Source organism: Populus trichocarpa, chromosome 14, assembly GCF_000002775.5.
Source record: "Populus trichocarpa isolate Nisqually-1 chromosome 14, P.trichocarpa_v4.1, whole genome shotgun sequence".
NCBI lineage: Eukaryota > Viridiplantae > Streptophyta > Magnoliopsida > Malpighiales > Salicaceae > Populus > Populus trichocarpa.
The window spans coordinates 10,359,112-10,383,324 of record NC_037298.2 but is presented as its reverse complement, the minus strand read 5'-3'; the positions used below and the strand labels follow the sequence as shown (position 1 = coordinate 10,383,324).

Below are 24,213 nucleotides of genomic sequence, written 5' to 3'. Positions count from 1 at the left end.
TATGGTTACGATTTGAAAAAAATTATTTTATAAAAAGTATTTTTAGTTAAGGTTGGTTTGGTATTTATATATGTTTGGTTAAAACTGTGGTTGGATTTAAAGTTGAATAAAAAGTAGTTTAATGTATTTGGTTAAAAAATTGCTTTTCAAATTGAGGTTATAAAATAATTAAAAAATATATATTAATATTGAAATACATCCGACGAGAACTACGGTTTCCTTGGTTTCTTAAGCGCACAACAACATCAGGTAACATATAATCATGAATAAAATTGGAATTGCAATTAAATTCTGCAAATGCTATGTCATCAATAAAACACAATTAAAAATAAAATTTAATTTTTTTTACTGGGTCGGACCCGGTTTAATATATTTAGCTTTGGATCGGATCTGGTCCGGCTGGAATCATGCACCGCTGTTCACGTGAATAGTAGAGTTGAACGCTAAGAGCTGCTTTCCGCGAAACTGTTATTTTTTTAAAAAAAATCTACATGGATCCCTCATATATAATAAATTATGTTTTGGAGTTACCTGCACCCTGCATTTGATTTCAAACACAGACGCAATCTCCTAAACAAACCGCCTGTAAGTGACTTGAGAAAGCAATAAGCAGCATTGCAGGTTGCTCTCAAGACAGTTGTGAACTTCTTTGGTTGCTCTCAAGACAGTTGTGAACTTCTATGGTTGCCTGGCAACCAAATATCACAGCCATAACGTGACCATGTAATTAACATATTGTTGGCCCAGCTATCCAACACCCAAGGTTGGGTCTCAATCATTACTACATCAAGCTTTGCTGAATTATCTTGTAGTGTTTGTTTTTATAATTCAACTATATTTAAAAAAAAAAATGAGTTGATTTTTTTTGTTTGAAATTTTATTTTAAATATTTTTAAATTGTTTTGATGTGCTGGTATAAAAATAAATTTAAAAAAAATAATAAAAAATTATTTTAAAAATAACCTTTATTATAATTTCAAATACACTCTTAATAAAGTGAGTATAGGCAACTAGCTTGCAGATAGGAGGCTCCCTTGTAGAGAATAGGTTAGAAATTATTGGAATATTAACGCACAAGAAAAATTCAATCCTAGTACCACTGTCACAACACCTAAAAACACAAAAGAAATAAAAAATTCATTGTGATCTTAGATACATTTCGCCCTTCCCAAACAAAATAAAATATTTTAGGATGGAATATTTTTTTTATAATTACCAGATTCATCGAGGAAATTTTTGTCTTTTAAGAATGATTAATTATTATCTAAATGTAAAAAACTGCAAGCACGTCCTATGCCTATGCATTTTAGGAGAGCCTTTTGTCTTGTCACTGGAAAAGCCTCTGCATCATTTTCCAGCTGGTATGGCATGTGTTGATGATGATGGAGCAGTTTATCATCGAAAAAAAAAAATTTCTCTCCTCTAAAAATTACAACTTAATCCTTTTTATTGTTAATATTTCAAATTCAAACCTTATTCTTTTAATTTTAAATTTTTGTTCTTGGTAAAAATTTTATTTATTTTCAATTTCATCCTTCAATTCTAATTTGTCATATATTATATTTTTCAATTTAGTCTTTATTCTTTTGGTTCTTAATTTTTTTTCTTGTCTTTTTTATAAAGGTTTTATTAGTTTTCAATTTCACCCTTTAATCCAAAATTATTGTATATTATGTTTTTCAATTCAGTCCTTATTCTTTTGATTTGTTTTTATCTTTTTGTTAAAGTTATTTTTCTTCTCAATTTCACCTTCCAATAAAAAATTCATAGTTGTCCTTTAATTTATTTTTTTTATTTTGATTTTTATCCTCATTTTTTTATTACTATTTTTTTTTATCATTTTGTGTGATTATTTTTCTTTTCCGATTTCATCCTTCAATGTTTAATTTTTAAAGATTGGATTTCATGATTTTTTCATGTATAGTTTTTCTGGTTTGCTGATCCATGTCACAGGTTTGAAAAGTTAATTAGGTTTATATCCTTTTTTTGGCTTATTTTCTTTTCTGATTTCATCATTAGACTTTAAAAAAAAAAATTGTTTTGTGATTCTTGTTTTTTCTTTTCTACCATGTTATCCCACCTTCATGATCTAAAACATAATTTTAACAGGTTGACTCAGGTTGACTCGTTCTTTATTACACAAGTTACATGTCTATCATGCTAACTCAAAATAACTTGCGCCGTTTTTTCTCTATTTTTTTTTAATTTTTTCCTTTCATATTTAAGCAGCTAAAATTTAAACAACATTATTTTTCTGCTCTTGAAAAAAAAAAATCAAGTTGTCGTGGTCATTTTTTTAAGAAAAAAAAATTGTTTATTTACTATCATTATCTATTTTTTTTATCTAATTAAAATAAAATTAATTTATTTAAGCATTTAATTTTTTGATTTATTTAAAACATGCTTACAACACATACACGTTATTTTTTATGGAAAAAAAATCAATAGTGTCCCAAGGTGTAGCGCGAGTCCATGTCTAGTCATAAACTAACGTGGAAAGAGAGGGAAAAAAACTCAAGAGATCAACGTACCACTATAAAATGTAATTAAAAGGGAAAAATCAAATTTGAAAAAAGATTAATAATAACGAGATCAACTAAGATAAGCTGACCCATCACGACTTCTGCGATAGCAATCTCTGCTTCTTCAGCTGCACTTTCCATTCTGCTAGAAGCTTTTTTTTTTTTTTTTTTGTGGCTCCCAATGAGAAAAGAGAGCATCATTTTCAGCTTCCATGTATGATTCCTGCGTGTAAATGGAGATATTGAAAGATAGAGACAGATAAAGATGATGTGTCCTTCATTTATTCCAACTTCTTTTTCTTTAAACAGTAGCAATGTGCTTCCATGGTTTGCAGAACCCACTCATCATTGGGATCTCCAATACTTGGCCATTTCAAACCCATTTTTGCTATAGTGGTAGTCCTCAATGGTTTGATCAATTTCTGCCTCTGTGTTCATCACAAAAGGTCCATACTGAACCACAGGCTCGTTAATTGGCTGTCCGGCAATCAGCACAAATCGCAATGGCTTAGAAGATCTGTTCCACACACTCAAACCATCTCCAGGACCTAAAACCAGGACATGATGAGCAGTTGAGGATGAAGAATTTGGCTTGCCGAAGACCCCTTCACCTTCAATAACATACACAAATCCATTCCATGATTCTGGGATATTTTGATGCACTTGAGCTCTGGGTTTCAGAGTGAAATCCAAATACATTGTTGGTGTTCTGGTATAAACTGGAGATCGCACTCCCATCGATTCCCCTGCTATAATTCTCACTTCAGCCCCGTCTTTCTCTGCTCTTTTTATGTCATCACTTAAAAGTTCTTGATACCTAGGTTCAATCCTGCCAAAATAGGTTTCGAATTATTAGCATCTTCTGCATGGTGAATATAGAAGATAAATTCTGAACACTGTTGTTTTTCAAGATGAACATTAGAAATATATGGAAAACTTTAAATTGCTTGATTGTAGGGGGGAGGCTGGCCTGTCTCAAGGCTCAATGAAAGTAGACATGCTTGAAAGTATTAAAAGAATTATCCTGGGACAATGACACATGCATACACACACCAAAAAAAAAAGTGCAGCTAAATTCTCAAAAATATAATTTAATTTTTCGAAACATAGGAGAATTTGACTGAGAACTAGTAACTAACAGATGATTAAGGGTTTAGGGGTCAGCTGGTTCTAGTCTTGCCCTTGCAACCTTAAAAACCCAGGAAAAGAAAAGAGAGTAATTGAGAGATTCTAACATTTTGTCTTGGGAAGATAGATTTATCCACAGCTGCAGACCCTTTTGAGCACCTTCTCCGGCAGGCATTTCTGAGTGGATGATGCCTCTTCCTGCTGTCATCCACTGCACAGTGAAGGGAAAAAGAAGAAGTTAAGAATCAAATGAAACTAAGAAGAAGAAAACCTAGAATATATAACGGCATGTAATGCACTGATTCATTGCCCCATCTGAAATCCTTCACCTGCACATCTCCGGTATGGATTGTACCCTTGTGCCCTGCAAAGTCCTGATGAGTGATGCTTCCCTGATATCCACAATAACCAAACATCAGTTTCTTAAATATTTAGTCTTCCAACATTCTGGTTTGTTAACCGAAAACAATTTTACCTGCAGCATGTATGTAACAGTCTCAAAACCTGCAATTCACATTAAGAAAAAATTACTAAAGGTATAAAAAAACCCAGAGAAAGAAAACATTAAAAGTGATGGAATAATTCAAGAACCTCTGTGCGGATGATCAGGAAATCCAGCAGGAGGAGACACTGCAACAACAACAACAACAACAACCAAACACCTTATAATTTCAATACCATACAGAATTTCTTAAACCGATTAGACATCGACATAAAACTAACCTGAAAAATCATCCAGCATGAGAAAAGGATCCAAGAACTTCTGTTCACTCCTGAAAATCAATTTCCCAAAACAAAGAGAACCAAGAAATGCATCAAGAAACCAGCAAACCAAAACTGGAATAAGTCAAGAACAAGAAGCCATGCATGATTTAAGATTGATATTTTAAAAAAAAAAAAAACCAAGAAGAAGAAGGAAGTACCTTCCAATGCCTCTTCTAACAACAGCACCATCACCTTCATGTTGGAGCTTGGCCAGGATCTTCTTGGTCACCAATCTGGGTGTGTCGAAACCAATGGATTGATCTGATTCAGACATGATATTTCTGATACGGTGTATACTGTTACTAGCCTTGGTAGTAGTTGGTGGATATAATCTCTTCAGAAAATTTCGATAAAAAGAAGCTCTCATATACTACAAGCAATCGAAAAAACAAAAAGAAACACTAAAAGAATCGTGTCTTTGGATTTATTTGTAAGCTTCTTTAGGAATTAGAACCTGCTCTGCATCCATATATATAGCAAGAGCAGGTGGCTTTGTTTGCTTTCGGACACGCCACAAATAGATTATTCTTTCTTCCTTGGGTTTTGAACATGATTACAATTTAGTCCTCAAGCTTGAAAACTTATAATCTAGTCCCTTAACTCTTGTTAAAGCATCTCCGTTTTCCTCTACACCTTGGTTTTCTGTTAAGAATTTAACTAAGAAAAAATCCGAAAATTGTTTTAATGCGAAAAGGGTCAGCAAGAGTCGAGGAGTTAAGTTGTAGGTTTTCAAAGGTGAAGGACTGAGTTATGATTCTCGTAAAATCCAGGGACTATAATATTCAAACACGTGCTGTTTTGCTGGGGTTGTTTGGTTTCTGTGACCCGAAGGAGGATGGAGGCGTGGGGATATCCTTCTTCTACTCTCTCCTTGGACCAAATATGATGATGATGTCAAGCTCTTGTCATCGTGATGTTCTTGCGATTTGCACATAGGCTGCTTTACAGAATTTCCTTCTTTTTTTCTTACAAAAATAAATAAATAAATAAATAAAAAGCACTTCGCTTTTCCATTTCTTTTTCCTACGCAGCTTTATTCTATAACCTCAAAAATAAAGGTCCTTTTTAGTTAACTAACTAGCTGTGGACCACGCTATGCAATGAGTTTAAATTTTTTATGTAAAAAAATATATTTAGGTATTGAAAATTTATTTTCAAGCTTGAAAACATTTATGAATAGGATAATAAACTTGACTAAGTTGAATAGATTAATTTTATTTTAATTATATGATAGAGAAGATAAGCGACGAATGAGATCAGAATAACTAGATGGAAAAGAAAATGAAGAAAATCATTTGCGTTAAATTTTTAAACACATGGTCCAGGTCATTAGACCGGAAACATATTATTTAATAAAATCACAAAACTCAATTCCTAACTAATCAAATGTTGAAGGTTGAAATTGAAAAAAGAACTTCAATTATACAAAAAGATTCAAAAAATAGCAATTGAAAGAATAGGGATCAAAATCGACATAAAAATAAATTTTATTTTTGATTGAAGGGTGAAATTAAAAGGAAAAATCAATTTTACAAAAAGATAAAAAAAAAAACAATCAAATGAATAAGAATCAAAATTGAAATAAAAAATAAAAACCAATTTATGATTAAAGGGTAAAATTGAAAAGAAAAACCAATTTAACAAAATGACTAAAAAACAATCAAAGGAATGAGGACTAAATTGAAAAAAAAACATATCATAAATTGGAATGAAATTAAAAATAAATAAAATTTTACAAAAAAACAAAGAATAAAAATTAAAAATTAAAAGATTAAGGATCAAATTTAATATCTTAATTAATCAAATGACAACACTGAAATTTTATACGGCTAGCGTGATTTCCGAGAGGAGAAAGAAGAAAAGTGGAAGGACAAGAAAAAAAAAAAGTCATCGACATCGAACCACTTCCCATCACTCATGTGTTAACCTCTTTTTTCTTTTCAATAATATTTTATATTTATTGAAATACCAAATTTTTCTTTAACTAACAAAATAATAACAGTAAAACAAAATAATAACGGTAAAACACTTGAAAAATATTAAATTTATTTATAGATCGGGATGAATAATTATTTGTGAACTCAAAACAAAGAAATTCTAAATATTTTCTAACACTTATTTTATAATTTCTCAGGATTTTTTAGAACATATAGTAGGAATCAGGACAATAATTGAATGGAAAATACTTGAAATAGACTGCTTGCATATTTGTTCTATGATCAAATTGTTACCTGCTGGATTACAGATTACTGCATTGGAATTTGGATGTCGTCGTCATCATAAAATCATGACAGCAGCATCCATTTCATGCTGTCGTCATACATTTTTTTTTTTTTGGTATATAATCTTTGTTTCACGATCTTTAAGTTGACCGAATTTACAAGTGTTTTTGGTAGATTCAAATTTAAAAAGCATTAAGGACCCATTTATAAAGTCAATAGCCTTTAACAATTCAAGTTATAATAATGAAGATTTGGAGTGAGAAGTATAAAAATATTTTTCCTCTGCTGGCCCCCTCTCTTCTGTTCATCATTGGGATCGGTGACCAACAATTTCATTTCCCTTCCTCTCCTCACTTTTCTTCTTATTTTTTTTATTTGTTTTTAATTATAATTTGTTGGAAAAATACTTTAGGGTAGCTCATGTATAATGTAGATTTTAAATTAAGTGACAATTAAAATTTGGAGTTTATTGAACTATAGTTATAGGTCAAGCATATCCATAATAAAAGGAGGTGTACAAATTAGGTTATATATAAACATTTCCTAGTCTAACCAAAAAATAATTAATGAATTTTATCTGCAAAGTAACTTAATTTGATATAAATTAAAATATTTTTTATTCTTGACAGCATAAAATTCTTTGAATAATTATTTCAGTATTTCCCAAACTGACCCTTAATATGAAAAGTGGATATATCATATTAAGGTCCGTTTGGGAACGCGGTCCAAACCGCGTTACCTCAAATTTTGAAAAAAAAATTTATTAAAAAAAATTTATTAAAATTTTTTATATATATATTTTCAGATTGTTTTGATGTGCTGATCTCAAAAATAATTTTTTAAAAATAAAAAAAATTATTTTGATGCATTTCTAATCAAAAAACACTTTAAACTATAATCGTTACCACAATTCCAAACAGACCTTAAAAAGATATCTTACATAGTCACTTTTGACTAGTGTTAATTTAATTTTATATGCATGATGAACATATAAAAGTAATGACTTGACCCTATTAGGAGGTTGTTATTTTTATAATTTAATTGAAATAAGATAATAAATGAACATTAAGGATGAATTTTATTCTAGACTCTCATGTGTGAATACATTTTATTCCTGGTATTTTAATTTATTAGTCTTATTATTAAAGAATTAGTAAGCTTAATGTATGATGCAACCTATGACTACATGAAGGTTAGAATTTACTACTAAATTGACATTGGTTAATTTAGATAAAATATAAGTTTCATAGCATTAAAGTATTTTCTTGGTTATTGCAACTTTACTTGCTGCTTTTATTGACAAGTCCAGTATTTCTATATTATATGGTGATAATTTTGTTAATTGAAAGGAAAATATCTACTTTGCATTGGGATGTGTGGATTTGGATTTGGTCTTACATATAGATGAGCCATCCATCCTCATGGAATCAAGTAATGCTCTGGAAAAAACTAATTATGAGCGGTGGAAGAGATCTAATCGCTTAAGTTTGATGCTCATAACGTCTTGTATGAGTATGAGTATTAGGGGTTCCATCCCTTAATGATTTAAGGCAAAAGATTTTTTAAAGGTCGTAGATGAATAATTTGTTTATTTTGATAAGGCATCGGCCAACACCTTAATGAAGAGGATTCATTTATGTTATTTGACTATTCTAAAAGTGAGCGTGAACACATTATAGAAATGAGAGACATTGTTGCTCAATTAAAGTCCTTGGAGGTTAAGATTTCCAAGTCATTCCTAGTTTGTTTCATTTTGATCTCTCTCCTCATGAAATATGGTCCATTTAAGATTTTTTATAACACACATAAGAAAAAATAGTTAATTAATGAATTATTGACTATATATGTTCAAGAAGAAAGGAGATTGAAACTTGAGAAACTTCAAAGTGCTTATTTGGCTTTTTAAACTAAGAAAAATACCAAGAAGGGTGAAACAACCCTTAAAGTGAAGAAACATAAAAATATGCCAATAAATAAACATGGGGAAATAACAAATGTTTCCTCTATAATAAATAGGGGTATGTTAAGAAAGATTGTTTTAAGTATCAGAAATGACTCGTAAAGAAAGGTAAACTCATCTCTTTAGTATGTCATGAATCTTTTTTCATTGAAGCTCCTAGTAATACATGGTGGATTGATTCTGGTTCTACAATCCATATTGTTAATACCACGCAAGACTTTTTAAGTCTCAAGAAGACGAAGAAAAATGAATGAGGCATCTATTTAGGAAACTAGATGCGCTCTAAAATTGAAGTTGTAGGGACTTTTAGATTAGTTTTAAAATTTGGACTTATTTTGGATTTGGAAAATGTCTTTTATGTTCCATCATTTTCTTGAAATTTGATTTCAATTTCCAGATCTGGAATGTTAGTTGGGGATTTTTGTTTAATGGAAATATTTTTAGTGTTTGGAAAAATAATTTTTTTATTATTGGTGGAACATTAATTGATAGTTTATATAAAATTGATCTAGACCTTATTTTTTAGCTCGACTGTTTATTAATGCTTGTTGATTATGGTATTAAAATGAGCAAAATTGATGAAAATTCCTTTAAGTTATGGCATAGGAGATCAGGTCACATCTCTATTAAAAGAGTTAAAAGATTAATGAATGATAAAGTCTTAAGCAACCTTGATTTTACTCATTTTAGTATTTCTGTAGATTGCATAAAAGAAAAGTAAACTAACAAGAACACTAAAGGTGTCATGGAGAGCTTAGAAATTTTAAAAATCATACATATTGATATTTGTGGACTATTTAATACTTCATGATTGAATGGTCAAAGATATTTTATCTCATTCATTAATGATAATTCTATATTTATATATTTCTATCTCTTATTTGATAAGGTTGAAACACTTAATGCTTTTAAGACCTATAAAGCTGAGGTAGAAAAACAAAAAGGAAAAGATTATAAGGTCATATAGAGGTGGAGAGTATTATGGTATGTATATAGAAAATGGACAAATATCAAGTCTATTTGCAAAGTCCCTTGAAGAAGAGGTCATTATTGCACAATATACAATGTCTAGAACACCACAAAGAATCGTAAACTTATAGACATGGTAAGAAGCATGATTAGTAATTCTAATCTACCATTATTCTTATGAAGTGAAGCACTAAAGACAACTATGTGTGTGTGTGTGTGTGTGTGTGGGGGGGGGGGTTCCGTCCAAAGTTGTGTATAAAATACCTTCTGAATTATAGAATGAGTTAAAGCTCGGTTTAAATTATACACATGTATTAAGTTGTCCTGTTGAGGTAAGTATTGATAATACTCAATTAAAGAAATTAGACCCAAGAACAACCAATGAATATTTTATTATTTATGTAGTGAACTTTAAATGATATAGGTTTTATTGTCCTCCTTATAGTACAAGAATAGTAGATGCAAGAAATGTTATATTCCTTGAGAATCTCTATTTCAGCAGGAGTGATTTTTTTATAATGATAGAATTTGAGAAAACATAAGATTCAACTGAGCTGCATAAAGATAAAAGACAAATGGGTATTGTTCAAGAAAATCATGTAGATAATTTTGAATAACAACCAATTCAAGAGTAACTAATTCTTAATGAAGTAAACTCACACTAGGAAATTGAATTAAGAAGAACTTTAAGAATAAAAAGACCAACATTTTCTAATGACTATGTTATATACTTTTAAGAGTCAAACTTTAAAGTTAGACTTAAAGGTGATCCAAATTCATTTTCACAAACCATTAATGGAGAAGACTCTACTACGTGGTATAATGCCATAAAGAAATAAATAGATTCTATATATAAAAATCAAGTTCGACACATCATCAAATTACTAGAGGGATATTAAGTCATTAGCTATAATCATGTTTATAAAACTGAAAGAGATGTTTCTGGTAATATTGAGCGATATTAAGCTAGACTTATAGCTAAGGGTTATAGTCAGAAGAAAGACATAGACTACCATGAAACCTTCTCTTTAATTTTTTTAAAAGGGTTTATTTAGAATAATAATGGTATTAGTAGTTCATTTTGATTTAGAGCCACATCATATAGATGTGAAAACAACATTTCTAAATGGAAATATGGATGAAGAGGTGTATATGAATTAACCTAAAGGTTTTTGTGATGACATAAATAACCAATTAGTTTGTAAGCTTAAAAAATCTATATATGGACTAAAACAACCCTCCTGAAAGTGGTATATTAAATTTCACAATGTTATAATCTCTTGTAGTTTTATTGAGAACATTGTTGATTAATGTATATACTTTAAGGTCAGTGGAAGAAAAAATATATTTCTTGTACAATATTCAAATGATATTTTTCTTGCAGGTAGTGACTTGAATTTCTACATAAGACAAAGCAATTTCATTCTCCAAACTTTGATATGAAGGAATTGAGTAAAGCCTCTTATGTCATTGGCATAGAAATTCATAAAGATAGGTCTCAAAGGACATTAGAGTTGTCTTAAAAGACTTGTATTGAAAAAGTTCTGGAAAGATTCAACATGTGAAATTGTGCACCTTCAATAGCACCCATTGTAAAAGAAAACAAATTCAATCAAAATCAATGCCTACAAAATACATTGGAAAATTACCAGAAGAGTAACATTCTCTATGCTTTTGCAGTTGGAAGTTTTATGTATATACAAGACTGTACAAGACCTGACTTTGTATTTGCAGTAAGAATGTTGGGAAGGTTCCAAAGTAATCTAGGAATTGACCATTAGGTATTTGCTAAAAAAGTGATTAGATACCTACAAATAACTAGGGATTATAGGTTGACTTATAAATATATTAATCACCTTGAGGTGATTGATTATTCAAACCCGAATTTTGTTGATTGCATAGACACAAGAAAGTTTACTTCAGAGAACATTTTTCTTCTTGATGGAAGAGTTGTATCTTGAAAAAATATTAAGCAAATTATGGTTACTTTATCATTACATGCTATAAAGTAACGACGCATACGACCTAGTTAAGAAATTTTATTTTTGGTCTTAAAATTGTCAATTCCATATCAAGACTAATAAAGATATATTGTGATAATTTGTTGCAGTTTTCTTCTTTAAGAATAATAAGATTGAGAGCCAAAATAAGCATATCGACATAAAATATATCATTGTGAAATGGAAAATGAAGGAACATGAAGTGTTCATTGAGCATATTAACACTAATTTAATGATTGCAGATTCTATGACTAAAGCATTGCAGGCAAAACAATATAGAGATCATGTGGATAGTATGACCGCTATGATTCATATGTTATATTCTTAATTTAAGTGTGAGTATTTTCACTCACTAGATATTCTGAACTCTATAAAGATATTGTCATTTTTCAGATGGAATCATATGGGCCAAGTTGAAAAATGTTAAAAAAATATTTTTAAGGTGGCCCACATGTCATGTAGATTTTAAATTAAGTGACAAATAAGGTTTAGAGCCTATGATGGATGGACATGTAAAAGTTAGTTTATGTTTAGCCAAAAAAATGTTAATAAAAATTATATTATCTTTCATCCACGTAAAGTAAACCTAAAATTCAACATAGATTATAAGATTCTTTATTTTTTATAGCAGAAAGATTTCTAAATAATTACTTTAATATTCAATTAATCATGGAAGAAGATATATATTCTATTATTTTTCCATTGCGTATATAGATTTGACATATTAAAATGATAAAAATCTTCTATTTTAGGATCATAGATTTGGTTCAAAATTCCTTATTGATTATGATGTTTAGTTTTATAGTATTGAAAGGGATAGATGGGTGATTCCATCGTCCTTATCTTATCAATGGGTATTAATATTCCGTGGATTAGATAATAATGTATTATATATAAGAGAAAACGATAAAAAAATAATTATAGTAACGATAAAATGTAATAATAATATAGTAGATTTTCTTATGGAATCTTCCTTCTAACGTGAAAAAAAGGAAGAAGAAAGGAAAAAGGAGGGCAAAGGGATCATGGCTGGTGACTCATTACCAGCTGTTTTGTTTTTTTTTTTTTTAAGAAAGCTCTATTTTAGGATTTTATGGCTGGAATTTCCGGTTCAAAAGACGGCATCGCATCATCCCTTTTTTTCTTTTTTTTTGATTGGAGAATCAAGCATCCTCTTTTAATTTAACCATATCCAAATGACATCTGCCATACCTAAGCATTGCGCTTGCCGAGGAACCTTGACTTCTCCCATTTATTTAACTAAGTATGACCATTTATTTTTTATCAAAGAAAATCAGCATGGGACCCCTATGGTTTTCTAGTTCGAAGACGGCCGAGTGGTACATGCACGGTGGTCAAAATACAGGCATGTTTGTTTTTATATTTGAAAAAAATTAAAAAAAAATTAAATTTTTTTTTACTGTAAATTAAAATTTGTTTATGAAGATTTAGATAATTTTGATGAGCTGATATCAAAAATAATTTTTAAAAAATAAAAAAATATATTATTTTGATACATTTTTTTAGTGAAAAGCACTATAAAAATAACCACAATCACACTCTCAAATACGTTATTGGTTATCTGTCGTGTTGTGGGGTGGTCAAAAAATTTTAAATATATAAAAGAAATGCTTAGATAATGATAGTATTTTTATAAATAAAAAAAACTAATACTTGAATCATTAACTAAACTAGATCTAATAAGACTTAGTAGTTTAATAATATAATTTAAACTATATAAAAAAATAACATGCTAACAGTAATAAAACTCTTAACAACAATCAATTAAAATAAATGAGCCATCAATAGTACGCCTGAAATGAAAACAAAATTATTGGAAACTCATCATCACTAAATAAAATTTAATAGAAATTTTTTTATATAAAGAATGGAATCAGAAAAAAATAATAATTAAAAAAATTAGAAATTAAATTCAACAAAGTAAAAAATTAAATAAAAATAAAATGGAAACAAAAATACAATCACACCTCAAAACATTACCTTAATAAGTTACCCATGAAAATCCAAATGACATCAATCATAGCTAAGCATTGCGCTTGCAAGGGAACTTGACCAGTCTCATTTATTTAACTAATTATCACCATTAATTTTTATCGAAGAAAAGAATGAGCATGGGGGGCCCATATGGTTCGAGACAGGCAAGCGGCACACGCACACGGCGGTGGCCATGTTGCCTCAAATGCCCACATAAATGGAATAGACGTGAAAAGGGAATAATTACGTCATCGTTCTATCACCATTACAATCTAAGTTACGCTCAGACGTTTTAGAAATACTTTTAAGAAAATTAAAAATATATATATTTTTTATTAATATTTTCAGATTTTTTTAATATATTAATATCAAAAATAAATTTTAAAAAATAAAAAAAATATTTTAATATATTTTTTAACAAAATACAATTGAAAAGTAATTACTCTCGAGGACCCTTCTTTCATGTTTCTTCTTCTTCTTCTTTTTCCCAGAAAATCTTTCAGGTCTTTTCTGTCTTGTCAATGTATGAAGTTTCGAGCTTTACACCATTTCTAGCTCTAACATAGTTGTAGGGGTACAAGACCGTGCACGATTCTATACATAAATATAGAGATTGAAATGACACAACTTTTATTTTCATTTTAAAAACATAAATTAATGGTTTGGTATCAATATATTTATCAATGTCAAATAGCATATATCTATATTAATAAGTGTAGTTTAATAGTTCATTTCAAATCAGTTTGAGTGCCACAAATCTTAGAGTTATTAAAGATTATTTTGATTGTTAGTTGAAATACGCGTAAACTGACTCAGACACTCATACTTAAAAAAATAAAATTAATATTTTCCAAACATCATATCTATTGAGAATTAAACCAAAAAAAATAAAATTATTTCCATCTTAAGAACATGCAGGCTTAGGATATCCTTTTCTCCGAAAATTATGTTAGAATTTGAAATTAATTAAAAGCTTGTAAATTCTCAATGAATATAGAGGAACATGGTTCTTCAAAACGAAGATTTATTCTGTGTTGGTTTGACATTTAAGAGAATAAATTAATTTTTTTAAATGCTAGCTAATCCTTAAATTTGAATTTGAAAAGTTTTTTTAAAAAATAAATAAACCTCATTAATCGTCCCCAACTGGAATTAAAATGTATGTATAATTTTATCATGGAGTTAAAAGGGTAATGTGCATACTTTAGAAGAATGCCTTCAGATTCGACCCCAGCCAGCATTCCAAAATTTGGGGCATAAATGACGGCCGCCGGACGGCAATATTATAGAAGCAATAAATTCCCCGATAATGAGGTTTGACGTAGTCATTTAATGCATAGTTCTTTACTCTTTCTTTTCGAATCTTTTGAATTTGTTCTTTAAAATTAGTTTTGAAAATATTTTTAAAAAAATTATTTTATTTTTTATTTTATTAAATTAAATTTTTATATTTTTAAATTATTTTGATGTACTGATATTAAAAATAAATTTAAAAAAAATTATATCAATATATTTTTAAATATAATTATTACCAGAATACCAAACAAACTCTAAAAAAAAAAAAAAAGAGATAAACTATATTTAGTCTTTATAATTTAAATTTTCTAATTCCAACTCCGGTGTTTAATAATAATTATCATGCATTGTGATATTACCCAAAAATAAATGCTCAAAATCTTTAAAAATTGAAAAGATATTGATTACTTGACCACTAATTACCTATTGAATAGTTAGTTTGGACGGATATCATATCTTAGATATATTCATGAAAGTTATAGATTTTCCATCCAAATTAAATATTTATAAAATAGAAGTTTTATTGTGTAGAAAGGTTTTCAAATCATGGAATGTGAATTTTATGACATTTGATGATACAATGATAATTATTAGAGTATTTATTAACTAATAAATCCAGCAATTATCATTGCATCATCAAATGTGATAGATAAATCGTAAATAACGTTTTGTCACATCATTTCTTCTTTCACTTTTTCATGTTTTCTCTTATTCTTTTTCCTCCCAAATCATCATACATCTTGATATTAAACATTTAAAAATTGAGGGATCATATTGAAACTTTTTGAAAACATCAAGGTTGATGTTAAGGGCGGGAGATATGTCTATAAAATTTAGATTTCCCCTCCAAAATAAATCCTTATAAAATCATGAATAGGGTTTTTCTTATTAAATAATTAATAGGTCAAATGTGATCCATCAAAATTAGAATCATAGATATTTCAAATTAAACTAAATATGAAGAAGAAATGCAAAATTATCAAATTAAAAAGAAGAAAAGCTAAATTACCAAATAAAAAGAAATAGAACACTCGAGAGACTAAAAAAGGGAATTTGAATACCAAACAGTTGTATGAAATGCGAGGGGAGGAAAGGTTATAGACAACAAAACGACGTCCTTTTTTATATTTTTTTAGATCCCGTTTGTTTGCTGGAAAGTAATTTTCTTTTGGAAAGTGAATTCCGGAAAAGTGAATTATTTTCTGATGTTTGGTAGTGTAATGAAAAATAAGTTGGAAAATATTTTCCAGTGTTTGGTTATATAATGGAAAATGAGCTGGAAAATAACTTATTAATGTTTTATTTTTCTCAAGTTTATTAAAATAATGAGGACCAAATCTTACAAATTAAAAAGTTGAAGGAGAATGAAATTGAAAAAAATATAATTTCATAAATTATCTCAAATAAAATAAATAATAATCAAAATAATAGACATCAAATTTAAAAAATAAAAAAAATGAAAGATAAAGAAATTAAAATAATAATAATTAACATTTCATAAATTATTTCAAATAAAATAAGTAACAATCAAAAGAATAAGAACCAAATTTAATACATAAAAAATTTCAATAAAAAAATGATAAGGAAAAAACAAATAACAATTATAAAAATGAGGACTAAAGCTAATATAAAAATTAAATTTTAAGAGATGAAATTGAAAAATAAATATTCAAAACAAAATATATATAGCAATTAAAAGTTTGAGGACCAAATTTGATATAATCAGCAAATAATATGACATTTCTAATTTTTTCACAACTTCCGGAAAGTGTTTTCCGCCCAAATTTTCCAGGAAAACACTTTCCTGAAAACCAAACCAAATTTTTCTTTGATTGGAAAGTGTTTTCTGTTGACTAATTTTTTTAATGACAAACAAACACAGGAAAGTTTGAAAAATGATTTTTCAAAAAATAAATTCCAAAAGACAAACATAACATTAATAAATAACTTTCATTTCTACAATGGGCCTAACTAGAATTAACAAAGAATAAAAAAAGCTCGAGAGATTTCCCACTTCCTGAGCATCTAAAGGCAGAATAGGATTATCCTAAAACAAAAAGAAACATTTTTTTCCTGCTGACCATCGAAGGCAGATGGATGTTAGCTTTTATCCATTGTTGTGACAACATCATTCGTTGAGCATCACGACTAATCATTACAGGCAAAGTCGTACATTTACTGAAATAACCTTTGTGATTGACCTTAGCATCCTTCAAAGTCAAACATATAATCCTTATAGGCAAATCCCAAACATTGCCTTATATCTGCTTTTTTTTTTCTTTCATTATTTCTAGACAGCACTAAACTGATGTGAGAAGTCTATTTGTGACCATCACTTTAGAAGGTATGGAAAAATTCGCTTAAAAATATATTTCATATCCTCACATTAAAATAATAAAAAAATAAAAAAATATTAATTTTAAATAAAAAAATCAATTCTTTTTAAAAAAAACATAGCCGCGGACACATAATTAAACACACCCTCAGTCAGCTTCTAGAAGCTGTGGTGGTGATTCCACGATAACATATAGAAGTGGGATTTGACCCATCTAACCACTTTGCTTTGACTTTGAGGGCTCTTAAAAAAGTCAAATCTTGTGAAGATCCAGGCTTTGGGCTCCATGGGCGAGCGTGTGACTCAGTTACCTGCGCTGGTTTTGGGCTTATGGTTCTGAAAAAATCATCTGAAAAAATATACTCCCACGCGTCAGACTTGCCCACATATTTTTGGGAATGCTAACGTAAAACTTTTCAGTTTTTGCCATCCTAGTTTCGAAGCATATATATATATATATATATAAGCTAAAAACCATGAAAATGGGTTCGAATCTTGTCATAGCCCACCTTGGACATTATGTAGAATGATGTGTCCATGTTGTCTCACCCCACCAGGCAGTAGTGTGCTGATCAGCTTAAGGGCCTGTTTGTTTTTGTGTTTTAAAAATACTTTTGATAAAATTTAAAATTTTTTTATTTTTTTATTAACTTCAAATTAATATGTTTTTAGTGTTTTCAAATCATTTTGATGTGCTGATGTCAAAAATAATTTTTAAAAAATAAAAAAACATCATTGGCATGCATTTTGACACGAAAAGCTATTTGAAAAACAACCGCAACCACACTGCCAAACAAACCCTAAATGGAGGGAAGTTTCTTTCCCTTCATATTCAGAGTGATGGGAATTTGGAGTTCTGAGTACCGAGAAGATAAAGCTGGTATAACATTTCATGGAAGAGACTGGAGATCCAGTAAAGTTTAAAATAATACACAGCTCAAAATTTGCAACTGAGGTTCTGCTACTTGTTCATTAGGGACTCTTCTTTTTTACCCTTGAACTCCTTACCGTTTGCGCTTGGTATAGGACCAAATAGACAGATGCGTAGATGGCCTTGCAATAGTCGTTGATGGAAGAAATCTTTATACAAGTCCCAGAACTCGTCTCTGCCAAAAAAAAATGAATACAGAAAGAGAATAGAGGGGGAGGGGTCGGCGGTTTGCGACATTGATAAGACATTGTTGGAAATAAAATCACCTCAAACAATATAAAGAGAGAATCAAAACCAGATTGTACCTGACTTGCGGAAGGGTAAACAATGAATAACCCTTGACATCTGCTTGCATGTCAAGTACAATCATTGTTAACCGTGAAAGCCCCAATGCCTCAATGTCGATCAACTTCTTTACCCTTGAAATAGTAAAGATGAAAGAATTATTAGGAACTCATTTCTATCAATTAAATTTGAAAGCTAATATGTGTTAACCCCGTTAGAAATATGGAAATGTAGTTAGTAACAGGAGAAAATAAGAAAAAAAACACCACCCTTTAAAATATTATGGCATAGAACGATAAGGTGTCCGGTGAATTTGGCCATAATGTTCTACAGAGCATGACTGTCAGCATCTTTTTTTAACAAACAAAACTGGTATGATTCCTATTACTATATTGCTACTTTAACATAAAACATGGATGACTCACCTGCTGGGTGTGCCGCTAGCAAAATTTACGCGGTTCTTCAACATGGCTACCTGCATTGACCATAGAAGTTTCAGAAACAAAATAAATGTTATTAAAAAAAATCACAGATAGTTAAAACAGAAGTGGTATGAGAGACGTAGAATATGGAATGCAAGCAGAAATTTTAATGTATCCAATGGTGAATGCAAGTAAGCAATTTCTTCTCTGAACAGATTACAGAAGCTTTTCTCTGAAGAGATGATAGAAAATTTTCTTGAACACCAACATATAGATAGGACCATTTTCATCTCAGTTTATAAGATTGGAGCATCTTTGATTTGTAGATATAGGTAGCCTGTCCTAGGCAACTTGTAAGAAATTTGCCTCTTAATTAACCACCCATTTGAACCTCAGAAACTAAATCTCTTCAACGGTATCTCCCTATTTCCTTTTCCATGTCCATGGTTCTAGGATATATTCCTTTACTTAGTTATCCCTTAGATAGTCATCCCTGACGATAAAGCATCAGAAATTGAAAGGAACAGCCTGGATGGTTTTCTATATTGCTGTGGTTAAACATGTTATGAAACAAAAACTCCAGTCAAAAGCAAGAGAACTCTCTTTTTTCATGTCATAACTAAGGAGCCATCCAAAAGAAATTGAAAAGATCATTTTTGTCCACTTTTATTAAGCTTATACGAGTTTGCATCAAGAAGTGAAGAGCAGATTGAACATATACTGAAAAATATAAGAAAAGGAAAATGCCATTGTTGAAGAACAGGAAGCCAGACAAAAAGGGCAAAAAAAAAAGAAAACTGACCACTGATTTGGTAATGTACCTATAAGAAAATGACGAAACCATCCACATCCCGTTATCAGTTATATTAAATACCAGTGACCACAGGGTGAATTTTGTCCCTTGGTTTAAGAATGGTATTGTATGTAATAGAAACAGAGAACTATGTTCTGGGATCAGACTGACGTGCAAAATAGAATTTCAGCAGAGCTGGTGCCTCTGATTAATTTTCTCATCATCTCCCAAACATAAAAAAAAAAAAAAGGTATTCACCTCACAGAAAGTGATGGAGATTTATCAAAAATCACAAAAATTGTTAAAATGATGAAAAAAAATCGAAGAACTATGTTCTGGGATCAGACTGACGTGCAAAATAGAATTTCAGCAGAGCTTGTGCTTCTGATTAATTTTCTCATCATCTCCCAAACATAAAAAAAAAGGTATTCACCTCACAGAAAGTGATGGAGATTTATCAAAAATCACAAAAATTGTTAAAATGATGAAAAAAAATCAAAACCGTAATTAAACATATAGATATATAAACAAAACAATATCCAGGGGCACATTTTGAGGTCAAATATTGGTGTAAATTCTTTCAAAGTCTGTTTGCAACTCAGCAACCTAGACTTTGGACAGTAATAAAATTGACAGAATGGTAAAAAAGAAACAGATTGCAAAAAGCAATTCCTACAACAAAAAATATCAGTGAACCAGTTGTTCAAAAGAAATAAAGGAGTACATAGGAAATAGATAGACAACGAAATCAGAACCACTGAGATTTTATTCGGATCAGACTGACGTGCAAAATAACAATTCAGCAGTGCTGAAGCCTCTGACAATTTGTTTTGTCATCATACCCGAACTTGCAAATAAACACATCATGCAATCTTACCATGGACTTATTGCTGATGGACAGAAGTGAAGTTAGAAAACAAAACAAAAATAAATATAAAAACAGTGAGATTTTTGGATGAGACTGAACGTCAAAAATTCAAAACAGGAACAAAAATCCAAGAGAATGATGATAGAAAGGGGGGAGGTGCTAAAGCATGAATCAACAAAAAGATTAATGAGCCCAGTTGTGAAAATAAATAAATTAGTGCATAAAATACTTCATTTCAGATCAGTTGTGAAAATTAGATAAATTAGTGCATAAAATACTTTATTTTGGATCAGACTGACGTGCAAAATATCACCAGTGCTGAAAGCCTCTGATATTCTGTTTTGGCATCACATCCAAACCCATAAAAAAAAAAGGAAAGTAAAGGAAAAATCACAAATCACAAACCAAGCCATCTCACAACAGACATTGTGGACTCATTAGCGGTCATTAAAGTAGATTGGAATCAAAACACACGTAGAAATCCCAATGAGAATGAACAAGTAGAAAAATAGTCACAATCAGTGTAATTTTAGGATCAGACTGACGTGCAAATGATTATTCAGCATCGATAGCTCCTTTAATAATCTGTTGTAACTTTCATCGTTTCCCTACTTCACAACAAAGTGAACATATGATAAAGGGTAAAAAATGACAAACCAAGCCATCTCACAACACACATTGCGGACTCATTGGAGGTCATTAAAGTAGATTGGAATCAAAACACACGTAGAAATCCCAATGAGAATGAAAAAGTAGAAAAATAGTCATAATCAGTGTAATTTCAGGATCAGACTGACGTGCAAATGATTATTCAGCATCGATAGCTCCTTTAATAATCTGTTGTAACTTTCATCGTTTCCCTACTTCACAACAAAGTGAACATATGATAAAGGGTAAAAAATGACAAACCAAGCCATCTCACAACACACATTGCGGACTCATTGGAGGTCATTAAAGTAGATTGGAATCAAAACACACATAGAAATCCCAATGAGAATGAAAAAGTAGAAAAATAGTCATAATCAGTGTAATTTCAGGATCAGACTGACGTGCAAATGATTATTCAGCATCGATAGCTCCTTTAATAATCTGTTGTAACTTTCATCGTTTCCCTACTTCACAACAAAGTGAACATATGATAAAGGGTAAAAAAATGACAAACCAAGCCATCTCACAACACACATTGCGGACTCATTGGAGGTCATTAAAGTAGATTGGAATCAAAACACACGTAGAAATCCCATTGAGAATGAAAAGGTAGAAAAATAGTCATAATCAGTGTAATTTCAGGATCAGACTGACGTGCAAATGATTATTCAGCATCGATAGCTCCTTTAATAATCTGTTGTAACTTTCATCGTTTCCCAACTTCACAACGTAGAGAACATATGATAAAAGAAAAAAGAAAGAAAGAAAAAACTAGATATGTTTAAAAGTAAAAATTGCACAATTATTGTTGCTAAATTGAATGGAAAAACCAAAGAGAAAACAGCAGGAACCCGAGATAAAAGAGGAAAGGCAGTAAGACAGTATTTTCACTTCTCTTCTTCATCAAATACTTGATGCATGAAACTTACAGCTCGTGTGTATAGTAGCAAGATAACATATTCTTATAATCATGTGAAAACCCAAATAACGAATCAGAAGTGGATATTCAACAATATAATATTAACAGGAATGGCCATTTTCTGCTAGTAATAACCAGACTACTCTCACAGCTCAAGAGCAAAAAGAATCAACAAATCCATGGATATGAACATCAAGAAAAATGACTGATACTTTCACAAACACCATAAACAATATGTAAACCGAAAGATATCTATTTCCTTGGAAAATCATAAAGCTTTAACAATTCTTATAAAAAAAAATCAACCAGAGGAATATTTTTAAAGGGAAACCTACATAATGTATCCATTCAAAAATAAAAATAAGGAGCTAGAAAAGACCAAGAAATAACCTGTTCCTCGACCTTCATATGCTTGGAGAATAGCTTCGCAGCATGACATTCTTTCGTCAAAGAGCGCACACCCCTAGAGGAAGAAGATTTTCACTTGTTAATACGTTAGGCTTTCAAAAAATAAATGTTCAAAACTACAGAAACTACTTAACATCAATTAGCTAAATTCAAATCATATCTAATTAGCGAGAACAGGAAAAAAAAACAACGGACCTTAGAAGTTCTAGAGATCTCAAGGCAGATGTAGAAATAATAAGAACAGCAGGACTCCCTGGATCAATAATGCCTTCCACCAACTTCCCTTCACAAAGAACTTGTTTCCAAGATGGGCCAAAAGCCGCCTTCATGTGGCTCCCTAAGGCCATAACATCTTGACCCGATTCTTGAGATAACTCAGCAAAGCAGGTCTCTGCATCATCAATGTATCAGGATCCAAACAAACACAAACAATAAAAAACGAAAAGAAAAGAAAAGAAAAGAAATACCCTTAATTGATTCGAGCTCAATAGATGAAAGCTGAACCCCATTGGCAGATTGAAACTCGCTTATGAAAAAACTAAGCTGCTGGGAAGCTGAAGCTGGGGTAGAAGCCTCGCTCTTGTTCTGGTTTTCTTCGTTTTTGGATTGGTCAGTCTTCTTGTTGATACCCGTTTTCTTCTTGAAGTTGATTTTTTTACTAGGGTTTCTGAGAGATAACCCCTTCTTCTCCTTTGTCTTTGAGTGTCTTTCTGGTTTCCCGCTTCCCATTTCTTTATTTTGCTTCTTTGCCTGCGGCTTAGCATAAGTACGTATTTATAGTATTAGGTTTTCTAGTTTGGCTTTGAAACCCAAAATCAAACATGGTCCTCGTACTACAGTAACTAGGTCTACTCCGTCCTCTATATTTGTTTTAATTTAATAGGTTCCTAGAAAATTGTATACAGACCATCGCATGCATCTATTTCGGGGCAGTTATTTGGTACATGTAGTGTAGTGGTAATTATTTTTAAAAATATTTTTATTTAAAAATGTATTAAAATATTTTTTATTTTTTAAAATATTTTTAAAAAAAATATATTGTAACAATTTAAAAATATAAAAACAAAGTAATTTAAAGCAAAATAAATCTAAAAATTTTCAACATCGGTTTTTTATCGCAAAAATAGGCATACTCTTCATCTTACAAAAACATTTAGAAAACTTCAAAAATATCACCCAAGTATTCTCAATATTATTATCAATTAATTTTTTAATCAGTTTTTACTATCAAAGTTTTAAAAATTCTTAATTAAAGAATTTTATCTATTTACAAATTAATGTACTACATGTGGTCTTTTTTGTTTTTATTATTCATATTTCCATTAAAAAATTGTATTAATTAATCTATTATAGGCATGGACAATAAACTCATTTTAAAAATAATGGTGTGACGCTCACGATACTGCTATGAAGAATACTGTTTGGCGAATATAGGAGCTCGCATACGCCATTTAAAGTATACGGGCTCCTTTAACTCACTAGTGCATGTATTGCATAAGTCAATAATTTTTTTGATATATTTAAAAGACCTAAATGTCCCTAACTATAGTTGATAATTATAAAAAACTAAATTAAAATGATGAAAACACATATGGACCAAGGTTTGAGAAAAAAAGAATTGCAAGGGTGGTTAAGTAATTACATTGTTTAAAAATAAAAAGACAAAAACATCCCACTCCCCCAAGTTATTTGTTTTTTGTTTTAAAAGGTATATTAGTAATTCTACTTTGTAATAAAAATATAAAAG

At 30.1% G+C, this 24,213-nt stretch overlaps 2 protein-coding genes, 4 non-coding genes and 4 pseudogenes across 7 annotated transcripts; all 10 read right to left on the bottom strand.

Annotated features, from left to right (window-relative positions):
• Positions 1–2,520: 2,520 nt before the first annotated feature.
• Positions 2,521–5,059, bottom strand: LOC7468491 (pirin-like protein). 2 transcript variants are annotated; one of them, XM_002320416.4, is made up of 7 exons: positions 4,574–5,059; positions 4,374–4,423; positions 4,242–4,280; positions 4,126–4,154; positions 3,980–4,042; positions 3,758–3,861; positions 2,521–3,351 (listed from the first exon to the last, which is right to left on the bottom strand). In XM_002320416.4, the coding sequence occupies exons 1-7, from the start codon at positions 4,780–4,782 to the stop codon at positions 2,868–2,870; spliced, it is 978 nt and encodes a 325-aa protein (XP_002320452.2). In that variant the 5' UTR covers positions 4,783–5,059; the 3' UTR covers positions 2,521–2,867. The 2 variants fall into 2 exon arrangements, with proteins under 2 accessions (XP_002320452.2, XP_052303167.1); XM_052447207.1 differs by lacking the exon at positions 4,242–4,280 and having other exon boundaries at positions 4,574–4,860.
• Positions 5,060–18,053: 12,994 nt separating this feature from the next.
• Positions 18,054–23,225, bottom strand: LOC7462038 (uncharacterized). Its single transcript, XM_002320415.4, has 6 exons — positions 22,934–23,225; positions 22,662–22,857; positions 22,449–22,521; positions 18,834–18,883; positions 18,429–18,542; positions 18,054–18,298 (listed from the first exon to the last, which is right to left on the bottom strand). The coding sequence occupies exons 1-6, from the start codon at positions 23,193–23,195 to the stop codon at positions 18,154–18,156; spliced, it is 840 nt and encodes a 279-aa protein (XP_002320451.3). The 5' UTR covers positions 23,196–23,225; the 3' UTR covers positions 18,054–18,153.
• LOC112324209 (small nucleolar RNA Z122) lies at positions 19,778–19,855 on the bottom strand. Its single transcript, XR_002977957.1, has one exon. It is a non-coding gene; the product is annotated as a small nucleolar RNA Z122 (small nucleolar RNA).
• LOC112324208 (small nucleolar RNA Z122) lies at positions 19,958–20,035 on the bottom strand. Its single transcript, XR_002977956.1, has one exon. It is a non-coding gene; the product is annotated as a small nucleolar RNA Z122 (small nucleolar RNA).
• LOC112324215 (small nucleolar RNA Z122) lies at positions 20,391–20,471 on the bottom strand. Its single transcript, XR_002977959.1, has one exon. It is a non-coding gene; the product is annotated as a small nucleolar RNA Z122 (small nucleolar RNA).
• On the bottom strand, positions 20,774–20,850 carry LOC112324216 (small nucleolar RNA Z122). The gene has a single exon (XR_002977960.1). It is a non-coding gene; the product is annotated as a small nucleolar RNA Z122 (small nucleolar RNA).
• Positions 21,020–21,103, bottom strand: LOC112324212 (small nucleolar RNA Z122; annotated as a pseudogene).
• Positions 21,272–21,355, bottom strand: LOC112324214 (small nucleolar RNA Z122; annotated as a pseudogene).
• On the bottom strand, positions 21,524–21,607 carry LOC112324211 (small nucleolar RNA Z122; annotated as a pseudogene).
• On the bottom strand, positions 21,777–21,860 carry LOC112324213 (small nucleolar RNA Z122; annotated as a pseudogene).
• Positions 23,226–24,213: the final 988 nt, after the last annotated feature.